Source organism: Calonectris borealis, chromosome 6 (assembly GCF_964195595.1).
Source record: "Calonectris borealis chromosome 6, bCalBor7.hap1.2, whole genome shotgun sequence".
NCBI lineage: Eukaryota > Metazoa > Chordata > Aves > Procellariiformes > Procellariidae > Calonectris > Calonectris borealis.
The window spans coordinates 9530767-9548605 of record NC_134317.1 but is presented as its reverse complement, the minus strand read 5'-3'; the positions used below and the strand labels follow the sequence as shown (position 1 = coordinate 9548605).

General features: G+C 36.6%; 1 protein-coding gene across 1 annotated transcript in view; it reads right to left on the bottom strand.

The window, feature by feature from the left end:
- Window positions 1–17839, bottom strand: part of DPP10 (dipeptidyl peptidase like 10) — a 298673-nt gene that overhangs the window by 229993 nt on the left and 50841 nt on the right. Inside the window, exons 2-3 of the mRNA XM_075152780.1 lie at window positions 11932–12046; window positions 3964–4059 (exon numbers count right to left, since the gene is read on the bottom strand). Coding sequence (XP_075008881.1) covers window positions 3964–4059; window positions 11932–12046 — 211 coding nt within the window. The remainder of the gene's footprint in view (window positions 1–3963; window positions 4060–11931; window positions 12047–17839) is intronic.

The window sequence follows — 17839 nt, the reverse complement described above, 5'->3', positions numbered from 1 at the left end:
TTAAATGTACTGTAGTAGCACCCAGGAGACATGTTGCTAAAGCAAACTGTGGTCATGAAATGAGATGCTATGCCTGACCTGGAGCAGAGACTGGTCCCTGTTGCAAAATGGTTAGAATCCAAGACAGAAGCAATATGAGACACATTAAGTCTCTTGACACGTTTTTTTTTTGGCAAGGGAAAGCAAAGGGGAAGTTTAACTGCACTGCTTTCTTAAATTTAATTACTCTGGATATTTTAAACTACATTGCAGTTTTGTACTTGGACTTAAGTAAACCAAGCTGGTTTGCCATCTAATGCGAAGCCCTTACCAGTAGAAATATACTGTCAGATTTAAGTATTTTTATTATTCACTGGCAGCATTTTAAATTCTCACTTCCTATCAGAAAACCTGAAGATCAATAATGCTAAGGGAAGATGTACTCTCATTTCACATCTTCAAAACTATGCCAAGCAATTGGAATGCTTTCTGAAATCAAACACTCTTTCAGATAACATGGATTGAACTGATTGATGATTGTGATTGCTTTCCACAATGTCCTTTTCAATACAGTTGAAATGATCAGATTTATAATTGAAAAAGCTTAGTAAACTACTAAGTTGTTATTTTCAAGAAAAATACTAGCCATCATCCGTATTTTCTTTCTCTTTCCTTTGTAAATTCTTACAAAAAGAGACAAAAATCCAAGTCAGGTTTAAAAAATTTTGCCTTTGAAGTAAAATGAAAAAAGAAGAAAAAAAGGAAGGGAGGCAGAAATCTGAAAGATACCTGCACAGGTACATCCTCAAATTACGCTAAATGTGAATATATTTTGTCACTTTTAAAACTAGCTCAAAAATTTTCTTTTATTTTCTTTGGCAACAGCTGATTATCTCAGATAAAGAACAACATTTCCTCTGCAGCTTTAAACATTTGCATAATTATTAACTTTGGTGGCAAGCACATAAAATTGTGGACTCAGTTTCAAGCAGAAAAGGAAATGGACTGTAAAAATTTCTGTATGTAAGAGCTTTTCTTATTAAAGAGTAGACTAGAAATAACTACGTGGGGATGATTTTTATAGCGGAGGAACTTGCAAACAAGGAAGAAATAACATTGTGTTTGGGAGATAATGCTAGAGAAATTCAAACATCAGTATGGAAAGTTTCATTAAATGGCAGCAGTTCAATACTAGACTTTACCTAAGAACACAGTGATTCATCTAGCACTTGAAATGCTTAAATCAGACATTTTTCTACAAAATATGCTCTAGACCCTGCAGAAACTGCTTACAGCAGGAATCACTTTTTCAACCTCTATTCCCATCCCTTCCCAGGAGGTCAAGATGATAAAACTTTCAGATGGATACAAATTATTCTATCCCAAGAGGAGCAAAAAGTTGTAGCAAGTAGCTACTTATTTTCCACTAAAATCGTCCTGTGCAGAGTCCAGAAGCATGTATCGTGCCAATATCCAAAGAAAGTGCCAAATGCTCCCCTCCAGCTCCACAGTAATGAATGCTGAATATTAAGTTATATATTTCATTCTCCATGCATATAATGCCACCAGTGCAATGTTACCATGCCAGGAAAGAAAATAAAATCTTATCCTAAGTCTTAAAAATAAAAATAGAAGCAGGAAGCAGAAATGCTGCTTTGCAAGACTCCTCCTTTTGTTTATCATCTAAAATACTGATTTAATTGACCATACTGGAAATTTTCAAAGAAAATGCAAAAAAAAAAAAAAATCTATACATAATTTTTCTGTGTTTATCAGAAATACTGAGCAATTAGCAAAACCCTTAATTATCCCAACTTTTTCCTCAATTCCCATACACACACATACTCTAAAAAGAAAAAAGTCCATTCTTTCCCTTTTTTTGTACCACTGGACTTCGTTGCTTCTTTGGCAAATAAACACAGGAAAACACCTAACTGCAAGCTTAGGAGTTCTCATATTGGCTGAGAAAAACATCACTGCAGAAAGACTGAATATTAGTACAACTGTGCTGCTAATAAAACAGAGGGCCTTTCCTTATTAAATAGTATTTCCAATATTATTTTCAATAGATGGGAAAGTTCATAACTGTACAATCTCATAGCTTTTAGACTAGATTGCTTACAACCTCCATTTTTCACGATACTAGTAACATTATCTTCCATTGTATGAGTTTCTTAAGATGGATTTTGAACACCACAAAAGAAACCTGTGTTTAGCACCAAATTCTATGTTCCTTTTAACCACATCTGGAAAACTCTTAAAAGAAGCTTTTATCTTATCACAGGCTGTAGAACAGAGTTAAAAAGTACAGTTAACTACATGTTTTATAATATCAACAATATTTAATATAACTCAATCCATAACCTTTTAGTTTTATTGTCCTGGGTTTTGAAATTAATAATATTTTCATGCATAGAATATTATGCACGTTATGAATGACTACTAGCATTCTTAGACGAGTAACCTCTCTGACTTTTTGAGTAGCAAGAGTAATGTATAGAACTAGCATAAGAATCTTCTTCCATTATCTACTTGCCTGCTTTTAGTGACCACTTTAATTGACAATATTGGGTCTGTAATAACTTTATTTGACAATTAGGAGCAGTATTTTTCAACCAGGGTGGGGTCAAAGGCAGTTGCTTTGTGAATTTAACAGATAACAACAAATTCATCAAAAGCCGCTTTAGGATTTAATTAGTCAAACGGTCTTAACTGGAAAAAAGTTTTCTGCCAAACACAAGAAACACTTCCTCTTGGCAACAGCACTGTTCTGGCTTTACCCATTACCAAAGGTTTTGGCACAGACTGGAGAGAGAAACCAGCCCGAAGAAGAAACTAAGGGCATCTCAGCAACTCAATAGTCACTGGAGTAGCTGGGAGAAAAGGAGTCGCCGGAAACTAATTTGAGACTCCCCTATCTTACCTCTAAACTACTGGATAGCAAATAATTCAACACCAGAGCTGGTCCTGGAAAAAAAGACTGACCATAATTTTCTCTCTTTTTATCCTTTGTTTTATGGAAATGCACTTACCCTTGTTAAGCCCATTTCATTCTTTAGAATATATCATAAAGCAACAATTCAATTCAATCATATAGCTTCTTACAGATGAACACCAGCTCTAGTTATTACTGAACACCAACGTTGATTAATATAATTGAATCATTATTTCCTGTGCAAAGTTATTCTGAATTTACATACACAGTCACCAGACTTTCAAACTCCTACCTTCCGTAGAGCACTCCTTAACAATACTCTATTTTGCATAAAGCCTATTGTTATTCTTTTGATTATAACACCTGGAGCAATACAAAGATCCAACTATAATGACACAAAACAGATGGCCGCTATTGTGTTACTTGTACATTTCTTGCAAAAAGAAAGAATGTGAACAACAATGTGATCAAGAGAAAAGGAGTTCAATGAGTTGAAATAAAGTTTGAATTTGTTTTCTTTTTTACATTAAAACTGCATAATTCTTTGGGAATCTGCATACCATTTATAAATCATTTAATAATGTAGAACATTAAATACAATTTGTAGACTTAGAAAATGACTAAGAGCTGCACAAGTATATTGAAATATTTAAGAATCCATTCCAGATGTGAAGAGTCAGAACCAGTTCTCAAATCCCAAAGTTCACATATTAATAGAACAATTTAATTTTCTGAATTGATCTTTTTGTGAATCCATAAACAAGATCCAGGTCTTAAAAATAATTCTACATCACTGCCTCCAACTGAGTCAGTAGCATAAACGGAAAATTTTAGTGGGTTTCTATGAGACAGAGCTTTAAAATTAGAAAGCCACTTCAAAAATTAATGAAACAGACATGATTCAGAACTACAAGGAAACCTGGGACACTGGCCAATTTCAAGAGAGTTTGAAATTTTAACTGATTCTTTCTCAGTGCCTGGATAGTGATATCATTCAATATTCAAAATTATTACCTACTTTCAGATTATGTGAGAGATTATACACTTACCATTAATCCATTTGGCTTCTGGATTATGAACTATGAACTCTTTTCTGAAGAGATCTTCCAAGGACAATCTGGTTTCTGATGAATTTGCGAGTTCATCTAAAATAAACATAACAGGATCATTTTAGATAGTTATTAAAAACAATATGTTCAGTGTAGTCTGCAAAACACTGGAATTACAGAACCAGAATACATAGTTCAAAGGTCCTGTCGAAATCAATAACAATACCTTGCTCTTATTTTTTTTCACTACAAGAAAACGTTCTTTTTTTTTCAGTAAAGCTTCAGAAAACAAAACATTGATACCTTATGGACAGGACAACTGAAGGATGTAGTGCTTGGCTGTTTATTATACTGGGACTGTAGTGGCAAAGCCCCTTCTTCCCATAGCCCTACACCACAAGAAAAGTCTGATTACAAACCAATACAAAAATTTCCTGACAGCCAAAGGATGTAGGCCATATTGATCACCTACTACAGACAGAAACTAAGTAAAATACTCCTGTAAATAAATTTGGAACTAATTTCACCTATTCTACAAATTAAAATGAGGAAAATGCACATTTTATAGTCTGTGCTTGCTCTCTAGTGATAAGCACAACAGAACATTTGGCTAACAGCCTTGTGTTTTTCCCAAACATGATAGAATCCAGGAATATTGTGCTTCTGAACATTAGCCAACATTGATTTTCAAAACAAAAAAATAAGTTGCCAGCTCCTAAAATCATCTTCATGCTTCAGAAAAGAAAAAAAAAAGCTCTGCTAAATTCTACTTTTCTTGTGCTGTAGGTTAAATAAATAATAAGTAGCAGAGATTCAACAGTGAACTGTCACACTAACATGTGAAATCAGAGGTACTATTAAAGCAAAAGTTTTGCTGTCAAAACACAAAGTTTCCAATTAATATTCACTGATAGCAGCTATGCACTTCACCAAACTGCTTTAGGCTATTTAGGAGTACAGCAGCTGCCAAAAGCTGCGTTGTATTTGCCTCTGCACTAGCAAAAATATGCACCTATGCACTTCCTACACAATCAACCAGACAATTGCCCAGTCAGGTCTTTTAATCTTTTTATCATTATTGGGCAGGTTTGCCATAGTTTACTGCAGTATTTCTCTGCTCTATGAGCTTTTCCTTCCAATGCGTCAGGCATCTACCTTCTCTACGAGAGGATCTTTTTCTTAGTCAGATTTTGTCCTTACACATTGCTGACATTAAACAGCACCGCTGATGACAGACCCATAGAGTATCTAGAATCACAGCAGTCAAGGAGCTTGTTATCTTGATGTTGACCCAATATGTTACCAGCATATTTTTAACAAATAAATGTGCTTTATAAAGGTCGTATCCTGTAATACATTTCAGATTAAAACATGACCCTTCACAGTGAATAAAGTAAATCATAGTTTCATTATTGGTCTTTATTCAGCCAAATTTCTCAATTAGAGGCCCAGCTGAAAGCTTATTGGAATCAACAACAATATAATTTTTTTGCCTTTAAATGTCAGCACTGGCTGCTGCAGTCACTCCAGTTAGTATTGATAAGGTGCATCCTTGCTGTATTGAAGAAAAACTCCTTTTTAATGCACATCATAAATTTACAATAGACAAGGCCATCACAGGTGCTCATTCCACCGTGCTGCTGCGTTTTGCACGCGCCTCCCTCCCAGGTCTCAGGAGGGCCCCAGTAAGAACTTACTCACCATAATCAACTCTTCTTCCACTTGATGTCTTGTAAGGCTAAGCATGCAGAGTTGTTCAAATCCTCTCTCATAAGACAAATGTTCTAATCCTTAAATAAGCTTTTTGCCCTCTTCCTGCCTTCCGGGGATCAAAATAGCCTGTTTGGGTTTTTTTTTAGTCTCCAAGTCCAGCATGGGACACAATATTCCACTTGCAGTCTCACTAGAGCTTTACAGCAGAGTAGCATTATCTCTTGATTTATACGTAATCCCTCTGTTTATACATCATGGGACCTTGTTAGCTCTTGCTCCTGCCACACACTGAGTTTTTATCTTCAAAGTAAGCACATGTTCTTATATATGCTCTACTCAGCTCCACAAATACATTCCCTTTCTTCAGAACACTACTTCTAACTTAACAGCATCAAATACTGGGCTCTTCATACGTCCATTTTCCCCTTTCTCCATAACCTTGCTGACTACCTACCCTCAACAAGCTGTTCTCCATCACCTGCTTTGATTCAACACACCCTCGTCCTTATGCTGTTTGTGATCCCGAAAGGATTCCCCTTCTAACCTTTCCTGAGTCTGTTTCTCTTTATTGTGACCCCTTATATCCTGCCAGTTTGCCAACTATCAATCACGTTCACACAAGCTGTTATGTTGCCAAAAATCATCTTACCCAAGACAGTTTAGTTTTCACAGATTTTTTTCTTTTAATTAACTGTTTTAATAACAATCACTATAACAATACATCAACTGTGTACAGAAAAGCTATCAGAGAAGAAAGGCACACCGGCTCTGCTCTCTTCTATCTAATTCACATGCCTGCCAAGTAATCTCGCTATAAATTGGATTTTAAAAAGTAACTTTTTAAATTGCTGTTAGTATTTCTAAGCTGAAAAAACTGGCATCTTCAAGCAACTTTACTAGATGTTTGAAAAGTAGGTTTTTTTCTAATGCTAAGTCATTACCAAAATAGAGCCTTGTTTGTAATACTTGACACTAGCTTTCCACTCTGTCAGTATCTCGTATCGTATAATTTTTAAGAAAAATGTTGATTTGACATCAAAAGACTCTAAAATAGTAATTTAAGTTTCCAAAATGCTTAGTTTACGTATAGTAAGATGAATTACGCATCATGTGAACTCTCAAAACACTATACAGGGTTAATCTTTCTTGAGCACAAGCACAAATTAGTATATACTTCACAAAGTACTTGTTTTATTTGAAAGACTGCCTTTTTCCACTTTATGTTTATTACCACAGTACCGAATAGCCTACTATCACTTTTTCATTTCCATTTTAAATTTTATTGAATTATTCCTTGAAGGAATCATATTTCCAATGTCCTCACACTCTTTCCCACTGATTCTATATTTCAGTCTGAAATTATATATATTTTGTATAGAAAATGAACACAGACTACAGAAGATAAAAACAAAATCAAATATTGAAAACTAAATGGCTACTTTTTAACTACACATCAAACTAACAACAGTTCAACAACTGGTATGTGTTTATTCAAAATTACAAACCTATTTGTGCTTACTAAACTAGAAGACTGCAAAAGTAGAAATTAATAGCCTCTTCACTTTTCATGAGTTTATAGGATATTATTTTTGCAGGTTAGAAGTAGTCTAAACACCTCATAAAATTTACCTTCTAAGTTAGCAAATAAAACTAATAATGATGTAGTGTAGTATCTTATTAACTCAAATGCCTTACTGACTTTTCTGTGGGAAAAAAGTTTTGACACTAGAAATTAGGATAAAGGCTTGATGTTAAATGCCATCTGGAAAGTGGAAAAACACCACTAGTAAATTGTATGCAAGCTAACAGGTATATCAGTAACTGGAATTAGTGCAGTTCCTATTACGTTTGCATGAAAAAGGAAAAACAACTTGCTAGAAAGTAGTCAGATATCAAAACTTGTTTGCCAATTTACAGTAGTTATAGGGAGCCTGGCCTGTACAGAACAGAATTGTATTGAACAGAAACCTGAATCTTGTGGCAATGAATCTCCACTTCAGCAAAAATAATGTTTAGTTTGCTTTCTACTCATTTAAGAGTAGTATGAGAGATGGTGTAGAGGGGTCAGTCCCAACCCTGTTCTAAACAGAATATTTATTTATTGGACATAATCCAAATGGATCCTCTTCCTAGAGCTTGATTTTACTCAAAACAATTTCAAAAAAGCATTTTCTGCCAGTTTGGCAGACCTAAATGTTCCCTAAAGGAATTTTTCTGCAAAGCTATCCTTCCCCTCCCCCCCCTCCCATCAAGAGAGTCTATGATTACAGTTACGCACTACTTTGCTCAACAGTAATTACCATGTAACAGCATGCATGGTTGAAATGCTAACATCAGTATCTCAGTAAAGGAAACCCACATAAAGCATTAGAGTCTGCCACACCTGCAGAAACTGTAAGTTAACGTGAAGGTAGAACTACTGTCATTCCCAAAATGAAAAACAGCCTTAAGTGTTGTGGCAAAACACCTACACAAGGGTGGCAATGTCTGTACAACTCTTAGGCTGTTCTTAGGTGATTTTTCATACAAAAGCTTTCAGCTGCTAGTACTTCCAATTGTGCATTTCTCAGTTTTGAAATACAGATCCAACAGTGGTCGATCAGATAGGTCGTCAGATAATTCCTACGATGTAGAACATACTGTCATGATGCAAAGCACAAAAAAATGCTGGTTTAAAGGCAGGAGTGAGGCACTGATCCCAGAAAATCTACCTATGAATATTTCAGTATGTGCAGGTATGTGATGAAACTTCAAAGACATGAAATAGACTAAAAGCAGAACAAGAAAGATACCTGTGTTATGTTTATACTGACATACAAACCAAATGATGCTATCTCACAAACAACTATTTCTGTCTCTGCACTGGCCATTAATTCCCAATATAAAGAAAGTTATATTTATAAGATTATTCCAAAGGCATTTTCTTCTTTTGTTCTCTCTTAAATACTTCTCCAGTAATCATCTCCAAATATTACACAAAAATCACTAGATTCACAACTAAATTGCCCCAGATAGACAGGTTCCTATTCTGAAACTCCCAAGTTTTTCCACATTCCAGTCCCTTACTGCAACAAGAGTAACCTCATTCTTTGATATCTTCATGCACTTTCTTTATCATTGCACTTATCTAATTGTGAAGAAAACTAGCAGGAAAACTTTGTGAAGAAAACTTGCCTGCAAGCCTTCTACTCCCAGCTACAGAGCAGTGTAGCAATTTGTACTTGGTGGGCGCAATGGGTTTTTTTTAATGTACTTCTTAGTCCACAGAGGATCACAGAGAGCTGTTGAGCCCCAGCAAGAGGTTACTGGACTGGGAGTCCATTCAGACTCTACCACTGATCTCTCACATTACTGAATGTCTGGTCTTCCATTTTTCCATCTCTTTTTTGAGAACACTAATACATTTATAAAGTTTCTGAGTATTAGCATAGATGAAAAGCAATATAAAGGGGACCAAAATATTACTAATATTGTTGGTACACAATTTACTAAAACCACAATCAGAATTGTGACACAGATATTTCATATTTTAATAGAAGCTAAGATATTAGTAGGTCAAAATACATCTATTATTTCAACACAGTTCCTGCTTAGTGTTGTATATTCAAGTTACATTTCATGTAATAAAAAACACTAAAAAAAGATATCAAGAATTGCCATTTGGTTTTAATACCGCTTGTATCTTTAGCAGAAGCTAAAGCCTCTTTGAAGCCTTTTGCATATAACTGACATAGACGATTTTCTTTTAAAAGCTTGTTATCTCATACAGAAGCATTGAACCCTCTATTAAAAAAGGCATGAAAGCTGTTGCTCGAAGTTTGAGTGAAGTCAAATGACAACTGTTAAAGCGTACACAGACCTAAGAGTTTCTTATATTGCGGACAAAGCGATGTATAAATAATTGTAGGCAAAAGAGATCATTTCTGTTGGATTGGGGATACCAGTAAATACACTTTTGCCTCCACAAAACTTTCAACAAAACAATCAGGCTTCTGAGCAACCACCACCTGAAATTATTATCATCTCCATAAAAAGAAGCAGCATGATGCAGAGTGTTTAGGGGAATTTACATGAAATCTAAAAATCACCCATCAGTACAGGCAGAACTAAATAGGGAAAGAAGACTCTGATGCTCAAAATAGTATTAGAAATGAAAAGCAGTGCACTCTGAACTATCCCACGGTAATATAGGACAAAATTCTCACTATTGCACTGACCATGTTAATTCAGATCTATTATATTTTATGAGAAGAATTTGCAAAATCAAGTATTTATAATAACAGATTGGTAGCACCTTACAACTGAGCACCTTGCAATAGCTGGCCTGTGAGAGTCTCCCAAGTTTTTCTTCCCCTCAAATGCTAGACATCCCAAAGTGATTTTACATATACTCAAGACCTGGGAACTTCAGCTATAGTGCTTAGTACCTGCCAGCAAACCAGCAGAGCATCAGAGTATTTTCTTCCAAAAACATATTAATTAATCATGAAAGTGAAGGGGGAACAGCACTGATTAGGATCAAAATAGGAAAAGTAGCTGTCCTACAATGTCCTCCAAAGCTTTCTTTGGTAAGCATTTCCAACCTGCAAGAAACCCCAGTTTTACAGACCTAGGTTATTTTGGGAAAAAGATTTTTATTTATATCAAGCTCTACAGTCTCTATGGGATATCATAGAGTATCTGAGCTGACAGAACTAGTTTTCACTCGCCTGACTTGAACTGAAATGTAGGTCCCAGCTTACATCAAGTTTCCAAGCAAGCTCTCTGGATTTTGAAACACCCTTAGAGATGTTGTAATTCACTGAGCTTTTTTAACATATTTTTTAAAAATTAACATTTCCCTAGGTTGTTTATTCTTTTTTCCATGAGTGCCTTCAAAGACTTCAATTTATGTTTTGCGTCATTAATAATTCTATATAGATACAAGAGCGAGAACTGATGTTTATTATTGTGGATTCCAGCATAACACTTTTGAGATTTTACAAGCCTTAAAAACAGTTACCTCTTCTTGAAAAGAAAAACAGCCTCTGTCTTAAAGTGTACCAGGATACGCCAGCGTTTGCCCTCAACGTCTGTTTTTTATTATTCCTTGAAGAAACTCCTATACACTGAGACTATAGCAGCACAACTTTGCTTTTATTTTTCTCAAAATGTTCTAAGTGGAAATAAGCAAACAGTCATTTCTTTATCATTCCTTGGACAGCACCATGCATATGTAGTAGATATTTATACAAAACAGAGGAAGCAGAATAGTCCGTAGTATTCCTACATACTCTCTCCAGCTGTCCCGTTCCCTCTGACAAGCAAAGCTTTTTGATCCTTTTCCATTCAGTCTCACCACTTTCCTTTCAAGCAGCATCAGTCTACTCCTATACTTGGTCATGCACAGACCCACCCAGCTTCCCTTGATGATTTCATCCAGTGGCCAAATTGTCTGGAACGATTATTTAACTAAAAAGCACTTCATTAACCTTTTGGTTTACACAAACGGGGCACTTGCACAGCAGAACATCTGCAGACCAATATTTACTATCCAAATCAGGTACTTTACATTATAACTTTAAATCTGACAAAAAGAATTCAAAGATATTTTTTCTTTAAAGCTTGTGCAGGGTTTCCTTCTCTTAGATTCCTAGACACAGTTAAATGGTTGCTGCCCCAGCAGTAAAAAGAAAATCTTTAGAAAAATAACCCAGATCAAATTAGAACACACACAAAAAAGCATAATTATTTTATATGTTCAACTGCTTTTTTTGTCTATTACTTCCCTCCCCCCTTTTTTGTGTGTGACTGAATGGTTAAGTAATTTCCCCTGTCTTTGTTTTTGAGAGGAAGAAAAGGGAAGAAGCTCGTGCATGTATGTATGAAAGATGCATGCTTCTGGTTCAGTGAGAAGTTTCATTCTCAGTATGTCTTCCATGACATACAGCTTTCTCTTAGCTCATCTATGAATCTGAAATTACACCAAGACGCAAGTGACAAAATCTGAAAGTCAGCTCACACCTGCTGAGGCTAATGAGGATTGCTTGTAGCCATCTCAAGGCTGACACAATCCTAAGGACCTACTGCCAAAGCCAAATGCTTCTGCTCCACAAGGCCTCCGGTAACTCTTGAGTCCCTATAGGCACCAAATTTATAGTGGCCAGAAGTTAAAAATGCTTAAGGGCAAGAGATACTTTAACATTTCTATGTCATTTTAATGACTGCATTATGAATCATACACCTTCAGTAAGATAAAATAAAGAAGAAGGTTACCTGGGGTTAAAAGAATGACAGACATAGTGATGAGTGAACAAACAACTAGAATCACCAGCAGCGCAATAGCAATTCCCTTCCAGTTCCTCTGCGGAGGGCTGTTACTTCCAAGTTCCTACAGGAATGGAAAAAAATAAAATAAAAGGAAAAGACCATGTTTCATAATCATATATTTCTAGAACTATTAGCGACAGGAAAATTGCTCTGTGCATACTCATAATCACAGCATGGGAGGTGATCATGATCCCTCCCCTCTCAATGGTACACACAGTCATCCAAAGGTGTGTAACACTTATGCTTTTTTAATACATATCTCTCTTTTTTTTTTTTTAATATATATTTATGTAATTTCATACCCCTAAGAGACAATCAAATGAGCTTACACAAGCTGTCCAAAATACGACTGGTGTTAAAATGTGCTGAACATAAACTTCAGGACAATATCAACTAGCAGTTTATAAGATAATTACAGAAATGAAATGTAGCAATTTACTGTAATTCCACCTAACGTGGTATGGACCATAAAGGTTTAAATACACATCCTTTTTAATGTACACTATTAAACTTATTTGTAATAGAAAACATTTACAAAACTGCCTGAGGCTCCAAGTATTCCATCCAAAGCCACACAGCTCTTCTTCTCTATACAGTAGTTCAACTATAAACTGCTCCCCTATTACTCATAAAAACCCAACAGTAGCTTGTAACAAATGTTAAATGAACGCTTCTGTAACTACTAGTACACTTAAACCTATATTCTCTGTGGTTACATGTTTAACTCCTATTAACTCCAGCCAGACACCATTTAGGCTTGTCAGCAGCAGCAATGCATCGCCTGTGTTCATTGCCTGTACAGTTTGAGACCAAACAACACGTAAATATCTAACAACAGAATGACAAAAACAGTACAACAATTGTTCATATAATCCTAACGTTCTCTCACAGAAAACAATATTCTTTCTATCTATAGCTGGCAATCATAAATGTTTCTCTGCCACAATTACCCATGCCTTTACTATCTCAAAATTAAATTGCTGTGGTAGGACTCTCTCTGAGAAGAAACCCGGGAGGGACTTCTCAGAAGATCCCACTTCAGCCGATTTACAAAGCTGAGTTATGTTGCACAAGTGCTTCACAATCTGCACAAGCTTCCACTAAGCTCCAACTAAATACCAGGTGGGGTAAAAACCATGGGTTTTAGCCCACACTTGCCCTTGAAGACACCACCATAAAAAAGCCTCTCTCCCCCTCCCCGGGACCTGCTGCCATAACATGCATCAGCAGAACCCTGCAAGGCCACCTCTCCACTGAACGCATAGGGAGCGACTGGCGCGAAAGGTGAGAGATTACTTGGAGTCTCTCCTATTTCATCTGTGAACCTGGTTTGTGTATCTTGCAAGTACACAGCAAGAATATTCTTTTATCTTTCCTCTTTCTGCCAGACGAAAGGGCAGAGGGATGGGGGTGACTCTGCCACCTCAGCCATCTTGTTTTATGGGTAGGACTAAGACACAGGGAGGCACCTCCTGCTATGTTTTATAAGCTTCCACAGGCATATTAATATTTTTTTCACATAATATATTTCATTTTTGTTTTTCAAATTATAAGTGACTGAGAAATGGAGATATTTTACCAACAGAAAATGACAACATCCTTGTGCCTTCTTGGCTGGTGTACACCACCTCAACACCACGCGCTACCCAGAACAGCATCTCCAACAGTGTCTTCCCCCCTCACCTGTTCATTTCCACCTGTAAAAAGACAGTTTCTCTCCAAGAAATGTAAGGGGAATTCCCCTAGGCAGTCTCTAAGCAATCCCACAGGGGAAGTCTCACAGGAGCCCTCAGCCTGCCACAGCTCCTGGCAAAAAGCCTCCGCCGCCCTGACACGGCTGCCGCCCGTTGGGCCCCATCCTCCTACCTGGCCTGGGTCTGGCTGAGCTTGCTCATTTTAGAGATTTTTAGCCTCGTTAGAGAGGAAAACTAGCCAGTCTGTCTATTCAGTTTAAAACCTAGGCCACAGGGTTCAGCTCCTTCACCTGACAGGCGTAAGCCTTCCCCTCCCCACAGCTGAAGCCAACTCGGGCCTAATGGTGAATGGCTGCCGGCCAGCCTGTCCTTCCCTCCTGGTGGCTGTAAGAGTAACTGTACTTTTTTATTATTACACAAATCTCCTCTTTGGTGTTGGTATTGATTGAACGGCAGATAACGGATGATGTTCAATTATAGCACATAGAAGGAAATTACTGAGGACAGCTGCAGCACAGCATTAGCAGGCGGTCCCTCTCTGCACAGACTGAACTGTGTGCAGCTTTCCTGGAGGTCGCCATGCAGGAGAAGCCTGATTACCATAACCAACGATGCATCTTTGATGCCCGTATTTTCATTATAAAGTTCAGGACTCCTGTCTTCCACAGGCAGGGGGGAAAAAATGGTGTAAGCAGGAACTCCTGGCTTCCATCTCCTCTCCCCATCCCATTGCCCCTGTTTCCCAACCCCTTGCAAACCTGCCTGCTTCCCTCATTTTCTTCAGCTCCTTCTGATCCACTCCCACCTCGTTAAGCACTAATTACCACGGCAACTTCCTGACTAGCCTTAAAGACGGTTGGTCTTCAAGGCCTGCATGATGGCTTCACCACCCCATTTGGTGATCCCATTTGGTATGAGGATTGCACGGCTCAATCCTTTCTGGACAGCTCTGGCCATGCTGACATTGCAAGGATTCCCAGCCTTTTCACAGAAATACAAAACTTTCATGTCCTGCATGTAAACTCGGATCCAAGCTATTATTTTCCTTTAAGAATCATTTTAATGTTAATAGCACAGACTAGAAGATAGGAACTTATTCTAAACGTAACAATGTAAGTCTGATTCATATGATACTTAGCGGAGTCCAACTGAAACAGAAGAACTAGCAGCTCATACACGCAAGTGGCGGTGAGAAAACAGCAGTACCCTCAGAGAATTGTGAAACCCTGTTCCAAAGGATTGACTTAAAATGACAGAAGCTGGACAATGTGATTAATGTTTTCTGTACCAAAGCCTCTAAAAAAATGTACAAAGTCCTCATTATTCAGGAGGTTCTTCTCTGCAACAATGAATATTGTTCAGTTTCTAAAAATAAAGCTCCATTTTAAATACTTCTGCAATTTTTTGCAAGGAGCATATCAAACGGATGAATCTAATATTAAGCATACAAAGCTTACTGGTACCCACAGTGAGAAAGAAGGGGGCTTCCAGCTAGCTGAAGACCTTGAAGACTGGCATAAAAAGAAGGACTTACCTCTGACTAAGAAGAAAGTACTTGGTTTTAATAATTTGATAAAATCTATGAGTTGTTCCAAATTATTAGATTAGGAGTTACTAAAAGGTCATGAGGATGTTTTGATATTGAGTGACAACATTCTGGTAAGACATTTGCAAAGTTAATGTACACTAACAAAAAAGATTTGATGAAATATTAGAAAAATTACTATAATAAGGTGAATTCATAGTACAACTAATATCAAGGACATCTCCAATCAACTCTCTTGATGTTAACCAATGCAACTCTTGGGCTATAACCTACAAAGTTTTAAAATAGAGTAAGCTGCTGTTCTTCAACAATAAAATATTTTTAGCCTTGCACTGTTTTTCAAAATGGTCATAAGCAAAAGGCAGTTAAATAGATTTTTAGACTGTGTATCATTGGCCAGACAGAAGCTGTCATTTTTGAGTATGACAAGAAGATAGAGGCATTCAAGAGGAAACATCATAGAGAGCCATACAATGAGAAGCTTTTGACATCATATAGTTTCCCCATAACTAACTGCTAACTGGCACATAACAACAATGAACACGCAGATGGAGATTTAAGGATCTAATCTTCTAAATAGGCTCTTCTATTAAAGTGGTTTGAGAAAATACCAACTTTTGAAGATGGTGTTTTATATATAACACTATCTATAATGTTATGGATTTTACAATCTAACTCTAATGAATCAGAAAATGGCTGCTCAAAGCATAATACAATTGCAAGTATTCTCATTATTTAAAGTACCTTTTTCACAAACCATTTAATTGCACTGTTGCCAAAAACAATCCTTAAGTAATTTATATATCTGAATGTAATCTGTGATTGAGTAATATCTTACTAAAACACAGCTACAAAGAGAAAAATCCATTATACTGCACACACACAAAAATGTACACCATTGTTATAGAACCTAATGCTTTTGGCCTATTCCTGCCCAATGCTAATGACCACATTTTACCATGAGCTTATAATCACTACCATCATTGAACTCAACGTATGCAACTGAAGGGAGGTTCTAGCCTAAGAGCCTAAACTTTCTGTTCTATGATCGTCTCCATTTAATCTCTGTTGAAAAGACCCCTAAAAGAAAAGACATAACTTGCTGTCAGACTGGTTTTACGAGAACAGGTATTACATGGCATTACAGAGGTTGCAAATAGTGTAATTAAGTGATCACACCAAAATTTTGCAATAGTAACCAAAAGAAAGGCTAAAACAAAAATCTGCAGAGGCTGGACATGAGAGGAATGACAGATTGAGGCTGTCAGAGGAGAGCATGAGTCATTTCAACCCTTCAGCATCCCTCTATGCTAAATCCCACTTGCCACTGCAAAACAAGATATTTCAAAAGGAAATCCTGAAAAACTATATCCAGAAAATACACAAAGCAAATATAAATCAAATATGCTGAAGCATTTTTCTCTCTCCTTTTCTGGGATGATTTCTAAATATATACTTCCTCTCCAAACACAATTTACTCACTCATGATGAACTGATTCGCTACAAGCATGAAAATCTTTTAAGTACTAGCAGGACATAGCTATGAATTTCACGATCTATGGCATGTAACCTCATCCAGCAGTTCTGAGGAGTTGTTGTCTATTTTTGAATGAAATACAGAGTCTGATGTGGATGTTTCATCTTGAAAATAAAAAACTACAAAATTACCTCCATAATGGATGTGTTACACCTGAATGTAACAAGAAGATATAGCCCAAGTTCCTATTACAATAGAAATAACAACATGAAACTAATTTCCATTAAATTTATTTCATATAGAAATATTTTTTATCCCTTGACACAGAAATGCAAGTGCTTATAATTTAAAAGTGCTGTTTCCTTTTAAGTAGTATTGGGGATATTGATTTGGGAAAAAGGATCACTTAAAATTAACAGATGCAGTACCTTAAAAAAAAAAACAAACCCTCAAATATTTCCATATTTTTACCTGAATAAACTTACAATCTTTCTTGTAAGCAGCATAACCAGAAAAAAAAATCACCACTTCCTTCCTAAAGGTTATTGAGTTGCACAGTTTTATTGTTAATCAATGAGGATAAAAAGCCTTTAAGACATAATTTTTCTAGCAAGCATGTACAACTAAGGAGACAACAAAAGGTCAGAAAATATTGCCATAACATGCTGCATTAATAAGTCAGGTTTTTGAATTATCTTAATAGCACTTTCCTGATTTCTTGGAAAACTATTTCTGTAAACCACAATACAATTTCTACCATGGAAATAATGACAGAAGCAGTAGGAGACTGCCTGGTGCAAGCAGGCACACTGAAGGGCACTGGCTAAAGCCTGGGGACTAAAGAGTGCCTCTGCCAGGCTTTTTCAGAAGAGGCAGGTTAGTTAAAATGCAGCATGCTCTTTGGGAGAAGAAATGAAGAACAATCTTTTAGAGACACGCTAACCCTGAGAGCTGGCATTTAACTAAACTGCTTTTCCTCATAGAACTGCCTGCCCGTGCTGCGATCGACCTAGCTGATAAATGGTGCGATGAGCCAAATATAGAAAATATGCATTTATCTATAAAAATTAAGAACAAGAATTCTACCAGTTTTAACTATTTCTGCTGTGTACAGCTTGGTACAGCTCAATGCGAAAG